Here is a 16275-nt window from a genome sequence, read left to right on the forward strand (position 1 = left end):
TTCTGCGGAGAGCCTTCTCGTTCCTCACCTTACCAGTCCATCTAATTTTGAACTATCTTCTGTAGGACCACATCTCAAATGCTTCGATTCTCTTATTTTCCACTTTTCCCACTGCCCACGCTTCACTACCATGCAATGTTGTATTCCAAACATACACTCTCAGAAATTTTTTCCTCAAATTAAAGCATTTGTTAAATACTAGTACACTTCGGAAAACCCTTTTTGCCACTGATAGTCTGCTTTTTACGTTCTCCTTACTCCCTCCGACATGGGTTATTTTGCAGCCTAGGTCGCAGAATTCCTTAACTTCATTTACTTCGTGATCACAAATAATGATGTTAAACTTCTCGCTGTTATCATTTCTGTTTTCTCATAACTTTCGTCTTTCTTCGATATACTCTCAATCCATATTCTGTACTCATTAGATTGTTCACTCCATTCATCAGATCCTGAAATGCTTCTCAATTTTCACTGAGCACAGCGCTGTCATAATTGAATATTATCATTTATACCCATTCACCTTGAATTTTAACTCTATTCTTGAACTTTTATTGTTTTAAATTTACATTACTGTGTCGTCCATGTATAGATTGCACAGTAGCGGTGAAAGAGTGCATTCCTGTCTCGCACCCTTTCTAAACCGAGCGCTTCGTTCTTGGTCTTCCGCTCTTATTGTTCCCTCTTGGCTCTTGTACATATTGTATATTACCGATCTCTTCCCATAGCTTACCCCTACTTCCCGCAGAATTTCAAATACCTTGCACCATTTGCCAATTCCTACGAATGTATCTAGAATTTTCTTTAGTCTTGCTACCATTATTGATCGCAACGTCAGAATTGACTCAATACTGCCTTTAGCTTTCCTAAATCGAACATCGTGATCTAATACATCCTCAATTCTTTTTCCATTCTTCTGTATGTTATTTTTGTCAGCGACTTGGATGCATGAGCTGTTAAGCTGATTCTGCGACAATTCTCGCACTTGTCGGTTCTTGCAATCTACGGAAGTGCATTGATGTTTTTGCGGAAGTCAGTTGATATATCGCCAGACTCACACAAATGTGAATAGTCGTTTTGTTTCCAATTCCTCCAATGATTTAGAAATTCCCATGTAATGTTAACCAGCACTTCTGCCTTATTCGATCTAAAGTATTCTTTTAAATTCTGGTTCTTATACTGGAACTCCTATCTAGTCTATATAAACTACCGTGTCTCCTGTCAAGTCATCATGTAAGTATTTCCTCTCATACACGCCTTCATTGTAAGTTTTCCACGTATTCGCTCTCTCCTCCGTATTCGACTGCACTCTTAATGTTACTACCTTTGCTTTTAGTTTCACCGAAGGCCGTTTTGACCTTTCTGTATGTTGAGTCAGTCAATCCGACAAGCATATCTTTTTCGATTTCTTCACACTTTTCATGCAGCCGTTCTGCCTTAAGCTTCCCTGCACCTTCTATATCTTTCATTCATAAGTCACTTGTATTTCTGTATTCCTGGTTTTGCCTGAACATTTTCGTAGCTTCTACTGCCTCCAAAACCCCAAATGTAATTCTGAATCATTTCACTTCCAAGTGATCCTTCGACAGTTTATGTTGAGAGTATTGCTCTATAATGACAATCGACAGTGTCTTGCGCCGCACAATATAGCCTCGTTTATATTTGTTCCGACCAAATTCGTTCTATTAACTACAGACACTAGCCGTATATGGCAGTGAGTCGATCAGTTCACACAATCACCAAACACTGCAACTTACGGGTGCGTTCAAGCCGAAACGCAGTTGTACCGCAGACCGTTGGCTACCTGCTAAGTCGCTTGCTTTTGTGCTCCACCTGCATGTTATCTTTTGCTGATAAAAATGTATTCACTTAATGCAGAATGCACATAATACTGACTTGGGGCTTTTAACTAATATAGCAAAAATACTATGAGTTTGGCACTTCCTAATTTTTGGAGACAAGACCGTCGTTTATTTCACAGTGCGAATCGTTGGAGTAACACGGTAGTTCTTTAGCAATGGATGGTAAGTATTTGGAGGACGTTATGGTTATACACTAATTAAACAAATATTATCACCAACTATTTAATAACCTGCTGGTCCACCTCTGGGACGCATTACAGTAAGGATTTTGCTTGAAGTGGATTGAATAAGCCCTTGGTGGCTTCCCACTGGTGTGTTGTATCAGATGTCTACGCAGAGCTCAAGCCATTACCGTAAATTTCGGGCCTGTGGTTTACTGGCGACAGCGTCCAACATGTTTTATCATCGGGGCGAGGACATCCGCTTGTAAGTCACTTTCATCTTCCTCAAAGCACTGAAGCACGATTCAGGTCTTGTGACTTTGGGTGGTATCTGACTGGAAGTTTCCCTGCTGGAGGAAAAAAAGTAACGGGATGCAGGTGGTCCGCAATAACGTTTCGTAATCCTCAGTTGTCGTAATACCAGACCTAGTTACCACAAGTACCATGGTAACCAACTTCACTGTCACTCATAACATAGTACGGCCAGAACCAGCATGCGTCAGTGACACAGTGTACGTTTCGAACAGCCGATAGCTTGGATATTACAGTACCCGGACACGACTACCGACCAGGAGCAACAGAAAACGTGATTCATCCGGCTAAGCGAAACAGATCCTTTAACGATCCTCTTTTAATGATCACATGCCCGCTGCAATCGTTACTAATCCTGTCGTTTGCTTAAAGTTGGAACACAAAGAGTTGCCCAATATCAAACCATGTTCAGCCGTATGCGCTGATCGGTGACTATCCGAAGGACCGGCGTGATACCCTGGCGTCAGATTTGCCACAGTTTGCCTCCTATACTGCTTTACAGAGAGCACGTTCTGCGCTGACGCCTGGACGTTCAACACCTTGTTGTAGTCGTCATCGTTCTTGAGTCCCTGTCCATAGATACCCACGACAAAAGCCCGTCAACAGCCAACCAGGTTTTCCGTTTCCGTGATGCTCGTACCCAAGAACCAGGCATTATGACCACCGACCGACTGTCGATATTATAAACCCGTCCAGACGATAGAAGCGTCACCTGGCGATGAGTTGCTGCTAGTCAGGCACACGAACCGTGCGTGTAGTTTCAGTGAGCATGCTGTCCCTGTGCAGAATGAGGAAGTCGCGCGATCGATAGGAGTTTCACCGATGACAGACGCTGGAAACGAACATTTTCGAAACTGCACGACTTGTAGGGTGTTCGAGGAATGCTCTGGTAAGCGTCTTCAACACCTGGCGAAAATAAGGTGAAACCCCTTCCAGAAGTCGTTGGGTTGGGTGGCCGCCCCTCATTACAGAAGTCGGACGTCATAGACAGGGTAGGCAGGTAAAATATGACAGGTGGAAAACTGTGATGGAACTGATACCAGACTTTAATGCATGGCAGAGTAGAAATGTGTCTGAACACACAGCGCACCGAACGCTCCTAACTATTGGTCTCCGCAGCCGATGATTCATGCTTATGCAAAGTTAACACCACGACACCTCCAAATACGACTGAAATGGGCACGGGACCATCGCACTGGACGTTGGTGCAGGGTACAATGTTACATAGGCTGATGAATCCTGATACCTTCTACAGGTTATCTGTCATCTTCCAGAGGAGCAGCTCTTTGACATCTGTACTACGAAAGGGAGATAAGCTTGCGGTGGTTCCATTATGCTCTGGGAAACCTTCACGTGGGCATCCATGGATCAGTTAAGCTCGTGCAAGACACCATGACGGCCAAGGCGAATCGTACAATGGTTGCAGACCACGTACACTTCTTCATGGTGATCAAGTTTCCCAATGGAAGTGGCATCGCCGGCCGAAGTGCCCGTGCGGTTCTAGGCGCTGTAGTCTGGAACCGCGAGACCGCTACGGTCGCAGGTTCGAATCCTGCTTCGGGCATGGATGTGTGTGATGTCCTTAGGTTAGGAGGTTTAACTAGTTCTAAGTTATAGGGGACTAATGACCTCAGAAGTTGAGTCCCATAGTGCTCAGAGCCATTTGAACTATTTTTGAAGTGGCATTTTTCAACAAGATAACGCGCCATGTCAAAAGGCTAGGACTGTAATGGAGTGGTTCGAGGAACACAGTGGAGAGTCTAATTCATGTGTTGGCCTCAACTCGCCATATCTCAGCTCGATCGAACAAATCTGGTATGTGACTGAACGTGGTGTCATTGCCTATCGCGTCTCCCCTTGGAATTTACAGGAATTATGTGACCCGCGAGTGCAAATGTGGCAGCAACTCCCTCCAGCGACCTACCAGGTCCTCATTGCTTCCATGCAACGACGGTGGTCATAATGATTTGGCTGATCAGTACTTACTGCGGAACATGTTATGTGTCGCCAACCCCAGCAGATGGCATTCAAGGTTGCAGCGGCCAGTGGTCATGATGTTTTGGGTCATGAGTTTAAATTATGTATTTTTGTTTAAATAGACGACAAAAGAAAGACATTTTGCAATTTCGGAGCGGGTGAGAAGTGAGAGTTTAATAAAAGGATTACAGATAGCACGTTTTAAATTCCAGTTAGTACTCAGTTTGGCTGAATATCTGATGTAAGGGGTGAAAAATCTCAACCCTAGCAGTGTGCAGCAGATATATTTGTACGCCCTTAAGTCTAGCTCCGATAAAATACAGTGGTGGTAGGGTTCGCCACTTTATAAGATGGGCAAAAAGCTTTGATTATGATCTTGAAAAATTGTAACGCGTTTAATGATTCATTTGCTTACCGGTACATGAGTGCAGTCCTTGACACCCGAAATCCTCGCGCTATAATGCGTCATCAGAGCGCTAGATGGGCCAAACCAAAACAATGCAGCCCATTGACGATGTGGAATGTCGTGTGGCAATTCGTTCTCTAAATTTAAAGGGATAAAACATTGAGTTCGTGGAGACGTATGGCAGCAATGCTACATCATGAGGCCGGCCGCAGTGGCCGAACGATTCTAGACGCTTCAGTCTGGAACCTCGCGACTGCTATGGTCGCAGGTTTTAATCCAGCCTCGGGCATGGATATGTGTGATGTCCTAAGATTAGTTAGGGGACTGATGACCTCAGATGTTATGTCCCATAATGCTCAGAGCCATTTGAACCATCATGAGACATACTTGATAGGACGTGGATTTGCTTCCAGTGTGGTCAAATAAGTGTAAACGACGAAGAACGCAGACCAGTCCACTGTGGACCGCAAGAGAAGGGCTGCTACGCGAAGATCGGTTTATAACAATCGAAGCAATAGCGGGAAAAGTGAAAATCAGTCACAATGTGATTCTAACAGACTGTGATCTAAGGAGCAAACCGTCACAGAAGCAAAGTACTGAAATCATGTGACGAGACTATGAGAAACTCTCAAAACGAAGCGTTGCGGGAAGCTGTTCCAGGTGGTGCGTTTGTTCCTCGACAACGCATAGGATACAGTCAGGTGCTGCTCCTTGGACTTTTAAATTTTGGCTAACCCCAGTGTTCTACATTTCCCTCTGCCATTGCGTGGCAGACATTTCCAGAATGACTGCTAGGGCTAACGTTTCCTGAACACTCAAAAATGCAGACTTGTTCAACCTAGGTCTCCGCTAATACGGAAATTTGGCACATTGAAGTTTGAACAACATCAACAAACGGCATGCTCACAGCTTAATTTTTCTCAGATGATGACTTTAGCTTCATGTCTATCGCTAGCGCACCAAGAGATGGGTGTAAAATATCAGGTTACAATAATAGTGAATGTAAATGTGTAGAGTGTGTGTCTTGCATAATGGTATTCCGGTTGCCATGGGTTTATTTATCGATAGTCACCTTTTATTTGTAATTAACTGTTGCTATTTGAATTTTCATTCTGTTATTTTCTTTTTAATTTGGAGATAGTGAGTGGACCTGTGGGCGCTAGAAAATGGTGTAACAAGTGGAGAAATTGGAACATTTCCGTCGTATTCTCCTGTTTCAGGTCCATAGTGGGGTGACAGCAGCGGAGGCAGCCAGAAATATTGGCGCCGTGTATAAGGATAATGCCGTTGGTTAGAGAGCACGGCAAGAAAACAGTTTTCTAGTTTTAAGGAGGATCGTTGGACTCCCCACATTCATGAGGACTCTTAGGGTTTGATAAAGATCGTTTAAGCTCATTAACCCATACAGACCCTTGTCAGTGTACTTGGGAACAGGCAAATGTGATGAACTGTGATTATTCCACCTTCGTATGACATTTTCATGCAGTGGGGAAGGTTAAAAATCGGGTGTATGCATACCGCGTGCTGTAAGCTAATATTACAAAAATCAGCAGATGACCATATGTGAAGCTCTGATTGGTCGCCATCAATTGGCTCGTGAACAACACCGACCATTTCTATCCTGTATCGTGACTGGTGACGAGAAATCGTATTTTACGCTAACAGAAGGAAAATAAACGAGTGACTGAGCCCCAACAAAGCAGCAACTCCCTGTACAAAGGCCTGCGGATCTTCGGAAGATAATGTTTTGCATCTGGTGAACAGCAATGGCGTAATGTACTACAAATTGCTTCTCCGAGGTGTAACCATCACCACTCAAATTTGCTGTCAACAACTGAGACATCTTGCAGACGCAGTCCAAGAAGAAAGACTAGGAAAACTGCGTGGACTGGTGCTACTCCAGTATAACGCCCTCCACATTCTGCTGGGCTGACAAAAAACACCATACACGAGTTGACACGGGAAGTCATTCCGCACCCACATTACTCACGTGATCTTACGCCCTCAGATTTTCACCCTTTCCGTCCTCTATCGAACAGCCTAGAAGGAACTTCCTCTCCGGATGAAAATACGCTCCGAACATGGCTCGACCAGTTATTTCGCCTCATAACCACGTGACTCCCAATATCGTGGAATTTTTAACAGTTATCCAAGCGTTGACAGTCTTACAAATAGTGAAGGAGAATATATTATTGATGACTAAAGTCTTTGTGACGTGCCTCTGTTGTGTTTGTTGAACTTCGAAAAAACGCTGCGGACTTATGCACCAACACAATAGCATTAAACACAATATAATAATGACTTACATTGTACATTAAAACTTGGCTAGTAAGCAATCTGCGGAACCAACAACATACACAAGGTTAGGTTTTTGCATACTTTATGGAGTCATAGCTACACAATCTTAACGTAACAGTCTCATGATTTTCCGCAAAGTAGTGTACAATTCATTTTGCACCAAATAATATCAAAAAACATTAATAATATAACCAAATGAGGAACAACTGAATGATCCCAATTTGATTCTCGCTGAACTACAAAAATATACTTGGGGAAATGCGTGATACTCCATGTGCTGTCTTACAATAAATTTATTCAATAATGTTTCCGATGATGGTCAGTCGTCACAGTGGAAATATATCTACCGTGAAAACTTCACACGGTATACATGCTACTTAATCGGCAAGATATACGCTATTGCTGACTTGAAAAAGTAAGAAAATTACGGCGTTAAGTATCAGTTTTCTTACGTTGTCAAGTCGGTAGTCGCGTATACGTCCCTGATTAGATAGCTTGTATGCCATGTGAAGTTGTTACAATACATACTTTTTCACTGTGAAGATGGTCCATGATCAAAATCGGTAGCGAATAAATGTATTGTAAGGTAGCACAGTGTGTATCATGCATTTCTCCCAATATAAGCCATAGCTGTCCCTTCCTAAACGCTGAATGCTGCAAGTTTTACTCTTTCCATATTTACTAAAACACCTGTTTTTCATATACTCCATGCTGCACCGAGGTTCTTCTGTATAGCTCGCAGAACTAGTTCTCCTCGAAGGAAGAATATAATAGAGAAGTGTCCCAGGCACAGTCTAGCGTACTGCGTCCAGAATGTTCTCCCAAGAACATAACGTGCAGTGACGAGCGCGTGGCCGACCGCGCAAGGCCGGAAACAAAGGATGAGTCGAGAGTAATTAATGAACAAGAAATCAGGGGAGTGATTCGGGACCTTCTGGTGAGGAAAAAACCGCTGCTCACTAATTAAAGCATCTGAACAATTAAAGGAGGAAAGAAACATTTTAATCATGAATTCCTATACACAGAGGAACCGGTATCTGTAACAGATCTCAGCTGTCGTCATTTTGAGAGGAATTAGTACCTTTTTTAAAATGGCGGCAGCCGTTTGAAAGATTCAAGTTTAAATGGAGCGTCTTCTTTCTCTTGAGGCACACGAACATCCCTCCGTCGCAGCGGCCGAGTCTGCGATAGTTTGGGAAAGCTTATGGCTAGGTCTATGGCCCAGCAAGCGACATCTAGCCACTTGACCACTCAGCAAGTTGGCACCGAAACTACTACTTTTCTCAGCCGTAGAAAAACTACAGAGAGCTAAAAAAATCCATAAGCATCGCTGCTCCAGCCCGTTCTGGAATGTCTTCTTGGAAGTGACACTAGGTGACATCTCTCTCGCGACCGCCTGTACTCCATAGGTACACTCCGTCATGCGATGGTAGAATTTAGCGGTCCGTTCTCTGGGCATATGGCTGATGTTTGGGTTCGATCGCCGTTTCGGTCGTTTGATAATCGCGAGTATCTCGCCATTCTACGGAAAAGCTGCAGTGACAACCATGGGACAAAGTTCATTGAATTATGCTCCCCTCCCCCCCCCTTCCCGCCTTTGTTTGCCGAAACGCAGTTCTAATGGTTCAGTATTATCTCTCTAAAGTGTTTCCTGTTAAATTTGTGCCACCCCACCTGAACGTTATTTCTATAAATCACTGAATCTATCAATATCAATGGAGGCTGCCCTCAGTTAATAGTACGTTCTTCTGTGCAAATTTCAGAATATAGCTCTTTGTGCTAATTTACAAAACTTTTATTTATGTTGCGATTTCCACCATCATTCTCCTTTATCCATTAAAATCAGTGACTCCCTGCAATTAGTGTCCAAGTCCATGCCGGGAAAGGTCTGTTGTTGGGTAGAATAACAACATGAGATCCCGTTGGCCTGTAAATGTATCATGATGGAGAAATACATCCATGGTGGAGACAGGTGACCATTCAGATTTGGCACAACTTTGAAATATAGAAATGTTTTGATCGCACAGTTCTTTACTAAGCGTGACGCGTTGCAAAATTTCATCATCTGACTAAAGCTGTGAAACGAAGTTAACAAGAAAATTAACGATAGAACATATCTAATAAGTATGCATTTAAGTATAACAATGTACAGAAATTTTAATTGGTATTGCACTTACATTGCCGGCAGGAGTGGCTGTGCGGTTCTAAACGCTACAGTCTGGAACCGAGCGACCGCTATGGTCGCAGGTTCGAATCCTGCCTCGGGCATGGATGTGTGTGATGTCCTTAGGTTAGTTAGGTTTAATAAGTTCCAAGTTCTAGACGAATGATGACCTCAGAAGTTAAGTCGCATTGTGCTCAGAGCCATTTTTCGCACATACATTACAATCAAACTTTAGTATAAAGCTCACGAAAGTGAGCACGTAAACTGAATACAATTCAAATCTCGTCTCATGTAGGCATATTTGACAGTGCCGTTGTCAATTCGAATAGAACCATTGTCAAAGTGAGTGTGGCGATTAAGCTATCAAAGAGGTAGTGAAGGCCAGTAGGTGCCTCTAGCACTGACCATAGGGAGCAAGTCAAACACTAAACTTCTATGCACTGCGACTGAGTAGATGTAAGCACCTCGTGAACAACTTGACAAAATCCATTTATCCTTCTTTTATGGAAGAGAAGCTCATATACTGACAGCATTAAAAGCTAGTCGTTGGGTAAGATCGTAAACTATGTTACAGATACAGTTTCTTTCTTTCGCTTACGTCATACTCCTGCAGCTATCGCAGGGTCGCCGTGGTTACAACGGATTTGGCAATGTCAGTTTAGGGATTGCCGGATGCCCTTCCTGCAGCCACCATGTAACCCCCAGGACGGAGTCAGTATACCCCGACTGTCTAGTGGAAACCGTGAAATAGTGCGGACGTGTTGCAAATGTCTGCGACGCGTGTAACTGAGGCGGAACGAGGGGATCAGCCCGGTATTCACCTAGCGGGATGTGGAAAAGCGCCTAAAAACCGCATCCAGGCTGGCCGGCACACCAGCACTCGTCGTTAATTCGCCGGGCGAATTCGATCCGGGGCTGGCGCTCCTACCCGAGTCCGGGAAGCAGCGCGTTAGCACTCTCGGCTTCCCTGACGGGTAACGTTACAGACACAGTATTTGGTCAATAATCTAACCAGAAGACTGGTATGGTAAAATATAAGCAGCAAACTGATATAGGCAATAAATAAAATAAAAAATATATTAACAAACATAACAGGTTCGTCTATTGCAGTTTGACTACATTTGGTGATACTTATAAAATGTTATTTAGTGATGGTTGTGAACGTATTCCTTCATAACTCATATTTTATTTATTGCATATATCAATGATATGTTTATACGAGCTTTGGATATTAAATAGTGACAACTACTTATTCACAACCGATACAAAAGAGTTACACGTTTGCACCTGTTACTGTCCTTCAAAGTAGACACCGGCGTTGTGTAGAACCCACAACCAGCGATGCGGAAGGCGTAGTGTACCGTTAGCAAGGCCTGGTCTGTTGATGGTGTGAATGGAGCGGTCTAAAGTAACGGTAATTCTCGTGTACGACGGTCAGTGCACAGTAACAGTGTTCGTTTTTTGGAGCAGCACCTTCGACCAGCTTTGTGAAACAAGCTGCGACACTTTCCGTACAATCCACACATGATATTGCACATCAATGAGCGGGCGCATACAGCGCAAGCTGTGGCTGCTCTGTTCGGTCGATGAGACCGGAACTTAAGTCCTTGTGACATTGATTTGATTTCGAAGATGAAGGAACCACTTCGTGGCATTCGACAGGTAGTACACAGCTCCATTCGCACCATCAATAGAACAGGCTCTGCTAATGGTCTACTACGCCTTCAACATCGCTGAGAACGGGTTCTACACAACGCTGGCGGCTACTTTGAAGGACAGTAACACGTGCAAACATGTAACTATTTTGTATAGGTTGTGAATACATAGTTGCCACTATTTATGTTCCAAACCTCGTATTTTACCATACCAGTCTTCTGTTTTGATTATTGACCAAATATATCTCTGTAACATTGCTTACGATGTTACCTAATGACGCGCTTTCATGTGTTTCTCTTCCACAAAAGTAGCACAAATATATTTTGTCAAGTTTTTCACGTCACGGAGTGCTGACATATATTCAATCGCAGTGCATAGAACGTTTTAAAGTTACTCTTAGACTTGCTTTCTGTGGCCAACGGTAGCGCCACTTACTGGCCTTCGTTTACCTCCTTTATAGCTTAGTCGCCACGCCAGTTTGCCACTGTTTCTGATGAATACACTATGAAATAAAACTTAATGAGATGAGAGCCGGCTGCTGTGGCCGAGCACTTCTGTATGGAACCGCGCGACTGCTACGGTCGCAGGTTGGAATCCTGCCTCGGGCATGGATGTGTGTGATGTCCTTAAGTTAGTTAGGTTTAAGTAGTTCTAAGTCCCAGGGGACTGATGACCTCAGATGTTGAGTCCCATAGTGCTCAGAGCCATTTGAACCATTTGTAGCATTTACATGAGATCAGCATTGTGTTCAGTCTACGTGCTCACTTTCGTGAGCTTTGTACTAATGTTTGATTTTAATGTAAGTACGATACTAATTGAAATATCCACATAGTGGAATACTTAGATGCATCCTTACGTACATATTTCCAATCTTTAATTCCTTGAACACTTCATTCCACAGTTTCAGTCTGATGATGAAATTTTGAATCGCGTCACGCTTAATAAGGAATTGTTCGATCAAGACATTTCTGTATTTCAAAGTTGTGCTATAAATATTTATCTCTCCCAATAATTGCAGCAAACCCTTTTCGTTCAGGCCGCTTGGGACACGAAAAGCGTGGCATCAAATTAGGTGTGGTAGTGCAAGGGCCATATACCGAATACAAGATCAGAACTATAAAGTCGGAAAAGTATGCAAACAACCCGTCAACAGTTATACTTCGTGTGCAGTCCGAGGTAAGAGCTGAATGGGAGCGCCGGCCCTGTGCGCGCATACTGACCTTTCCTGGCGTTTGCGACGGCGCTGGTGGCGGCGAGCAGCAGGAGGGCACACAGGCCAATAGCAGCCAGCGCGCGGTGCACAGCCATGGCAGCTGCCGGGTCCCACGCGACGCGCCCGCTCTGCCCTGCCCGGTCTACTCGGCGCCTCCAGCCTGCCGCATCCCAGTCAGAGACCTGCAACCAGCACACCACCCGATCACTGCAACCTGCGCTGTTTGCTTCCGTGACGGCAACATTCGATGATCCTAAACCTAGGCAAAATCCTTTTACCATTCCGTACCTCATTCGGTAAAAAACGAAACCTTTATATAATTGTCCGCCTGTGCCTGTCCGTCTGTTAAGAACCGTATTTATCAGGGACGAAGCGAGGTGCCAATGTTAAATATACCGGGTGATCAAAAAGTCAGTATAAATTTGAAAACTTAACAAACCACGGTATAATGTAGATAGAGAGGTAAAAATTATACACATTCTTGGAATGACATGGGGTTTTATTAGAAAACAAAGTTCACAAAATGTCCGACAGATGGCGCTGGACAGCAAAACGTCTGTGACTGCGCATGACAATCGTGTATAAAACGAGCTGTAATGAGAGAGAGAATTAGATGTGCCAGCATTTGCAGTATGTTGACATTACCTGAAACGGCGCTTTTAGTGAAGCTGTATTATAAAAATGGGGAATGTGCTAGTTCAGCGTTACGATCCTATCGCCATAGGAAGGGGATCCGAACGGGTAAAGGTCCACTGACAAATACAGCTGTGGCGAGAATGACTTCGAAGTTCGAAGCCACGGGTTGTTTAGACGATAGACCCCGTAGTGGCCAACCGAGCACTATGCGTAACGCTGCTGAGACGGTTCAGGAAGAAATGGAGACTGTAGAGGTTTCGTCTATGCACGGGGAAGTCAGCGCTCGTGAAGTCGAACGTCGCACCGGCATTCCAAACACTACTGTTTGGTTGGCACTTAGGCATACCCTCCGATGCCGTCCGTACAAAATCCATCGCAATCACAAACTGTTTAGTGAAGCGGAGGGCATTTGAGGTGTAGGCGTTTCAAAAGATGGCGGAAGATGACGATTGGTTTAGTTACGTGTTGTGGCTCCTTTCACGCTCCGACGGTCTGTCAACGCCCACAACAGCAAAATTTGGGCTGCCGAAAATCCTAGAACTGTCGTGGAAACTCCATTGCACGACGAAACAGTCACGGTATGGGTTGGATTTACCACATCTACCGTCATCGGGCCTTTTTTCTTCGAGGAAATGCGTGATTCTGGTTTTTTAACTGCTACCGTGACGGGTGAGAGGTACGCCGATATGTTACAGAATCACATCATCCCCAGATTGGCTGATAAACACCTGCTGGAACGTACGATGTTTATGCACGATGGCGTTCCACGCCATATTGCTAGACGCCGGAAAGATATCTGGCGCGCGTCGTTTGGTGATGATCGTGTGCTCAGCCGCCACTTTCGTCATGCTTGGCCTCCCAGGTCCCCAGACCCCAGTCCGTGCGATTATTGGCTTTGGGGTTACCTGAAGTCGCAAGTGAATCGTGACTGACCGACATCTCTAGGGATGCTGAAAGACAACATCCGACACCAAAGCCTCACCATAACTCCGGACATGCTTTACATTGCTGTTAACAACATTGTTCCTCGACTACAGTTACTGTTGAGGAATGATGATGGACATATTGAGCATTTCCTGTAAAGAACATCATCTTTGCTTTGTCTTACTTTGTTATGCTAATTATTGCTATTCTGATCAGATGAAGCGCCATCTGTCGGACATCTTTTTAAGTTTTGTATTTTTCGGTTGTAATAAATCACCTATGTCATTCCAAGCATGTGTATCAATTTTTACCTCTCTATCTGCATTATTCCGTGATTTATTTTGTTTTCAAATTTATACTGACTTTTTGATCACCTCGTATCTAATATACACTGATGAGCCTGATAATCTGGTAGAGGCATGCGTATTCAGATACAGTGAAATGCAGGCACGCAGAATACGGCGCTGCGGTCGGCAACGCCTATATGAAACAAAAGTCTGGCGCAGTTGTATATCGGTTACTGCTGCTACAAGAGCAGGTCATCATGATTCAAGTAAGGTAAAGCGTAGTGTTATAGTCGGCGCACCACCGATGGGACACAACATCTCCGCAGTAGCGATGAAGTGCTGATTTTTCCGTACGATCATTTCAAGAGTGAACCGTGAATATCAGGAATCCGGTAAAACATCAAATCTCCGACATCGCTGCGGCCGGAAAAAGATCCTACAAGAAACGGACCAACGACGACACAAGATGATCGTTCAGCGCGACATAAGTGCAACCCTTCGGCAAATTGCTGCAGATTTCAGTGCTGGACCATCAGAAAGTGTCAGCGCGTGAACCATTCAACGAAACATCTTCGATATTGGCTCTCGAAGCCGAATGCTCACTCGTATACCCTTTATGACTGCACGACAGAAAGCTTCACGCCTGACCTGGGCCCTTCAACACCGACAATGGACTGTTGACGACCGGGAACATGTTGCCTGGTCGGACGAGTGTCGTTTCAAATTTTACGCATCGGATAAACGTGTACGGACATGCAATCTCATGAATCAGTAGACAGTGCATGTTGGCAGGGGACGGTTCAAGCTGGTGGAGGGTCAGTAGTGGTGTGGGGAGCTAGCAGTTGGAGTAATATGGAACCCCTAATACTTCTATATACGACTATGACAGGTAACACGTACGTAAGCATCCTGTCTGTTCTCCTGCATCCATTCGTGTCGTTTGTGCATTCAGACGGACTGCGACACCCCACACGTCCAGAAACCGCTGTAGAGTGCCTCCTTTCAAAAGATGAGTCAATTTTGTCTCACTGATTTCGGTACTCACAAACTTAGCCATCAGTACCTATAGGGGAACGATCCATGTATATAGCTAAATTTGTACAGAACCGCCAGGACGCGAGGCCTACTCCTGTTTGTGCTGTTTCTTCATTTACTTTCGACAAAGCTTCGTTTTATGTCCTTTAACTTCCCCCATTGTTTTTCCGGTGAGCGTATTACACACTTGAAGTTTTAATCTAGATGTTCTCCGAACATCCCAGGACGGCGCCGGAGAGGAAACCTTGTGTTACTGAGGAAATGAGTTTATCGTCGAAAGAAGAAAGTGTAAAAAATCTTCAAGCAAAAACTGTAATAAGACATTATGGCCCACCTGCAAATTTCTGAAAAGATTAGGTGACGTGATTATAAGAGAGCTATGAAAAGATCAGTAAGTATCTAGTCATCAGAAGAACCGATTCAGCAGAAAGTGAAAAGGACATTTGGTGAATCTATTACAGAACATTTCAGCATTAAGAGGAAGGAAGAATTGTACTGTGAAACGTACAGCAAAGAGCGGTTACGCCGAAAAAGTAATGTGTAGGTCTGTAAGCTGGGGAACTGTCTGACGATGTGATAAAAGAAATGAGACTGTGTTAAGAAGACGTAGGGGAAGCAACATTACAGTTATAGTTTCAAAAGAACGTTGTAGTACTTGGGATAAAAGAAGCGGAAAGCAAAGATTACGTTTTCCAGGAATTTATAAAGACATTATAGGAAGTGGTGATCAAACAAATGTTTAAGTTAGAGTGTAGAATGAATAGGATTGGAGGTACCACCAGACTTTCGGAAAAAGTATTATAACCTGTTTCGAAGATATCATGGGCAGATAAGTACGAGAAATATTGAAAATCAGTCCGTCTGCTTAGCTGAGTGGTTACGTATCTGTGCACAATGTACGGGGGCCACGTTCGATTCGCGGCCATGTTGGAGATGTTCTCCACTCATGGACTAGCTGTTGTGTTGTCCTTATCATCGTCTCATTATCACTGACACTCAAGTCGCTCCCTATGTGGCGTCAACTGAAATACGACTTGCAACAAAGCGGTCGAACTTCCCCGGATGGAACCTTCCGACCAACAATGCAACAAGATCATTCAATTTTTTATCCTAAAATCAGCCTAACAGCTCATACATCCAAGTGGCTGACAATGATTATATACAGATGTATGGAAAATAAAAGCGAGGACTGAGGTGGCCATCAGTAAAGGTTTTCGAAATGTAACGGAACCAGAGAGTCAGTTCTGACGTTGTGATTGATAATGGAAGGTGGACTTAAGAAAAATCAAGGCACGTTCGTAGGATCTGTCGACCTATAACAAGCGTTGGACGACGTAAAATAGTGCA

General features: G+C 44.0%; 1 protein-coding gene across 1 annotated transcript in view; it reads right to left on the bottom strand.

Annotated features, from left to right (window-relative positions):
* LOC126334711 (cubilin-like) overlaps positions 1–16275 on the bottom strand; it is a 450438-nt gene that overhangs the window by 403489 nt on the left and 30674 nt on the right. Inside the window, exon 2 of the mRNA XM_049997222.1 lies at positions 12054–12228. Within this exon, the coding sequence (XP_049853179.1) occupies positions 12054–12141 (88 nt within the window). The 5' untranslated portion in view covers positions 12142–12228. The remainder of the gene's footprint in view (positions 1–12053; positions 12229–16275) is intronic.

Source organism: Schistocerca gregaria, chromosome 2 (genome assembly GCF_023897955.1).
Source record: "Schistocerca gregaria isolate iqSchGreg1 chromosome 2, iqSchGreg1.2, whole genome shotgun sequence".
Lineage (NCBI taxonomy): Eukaryota > Metazoa > Arthropoda > Insecta > Orthoptera > Acrididae > Schistocerca > Schistocerca gregaria.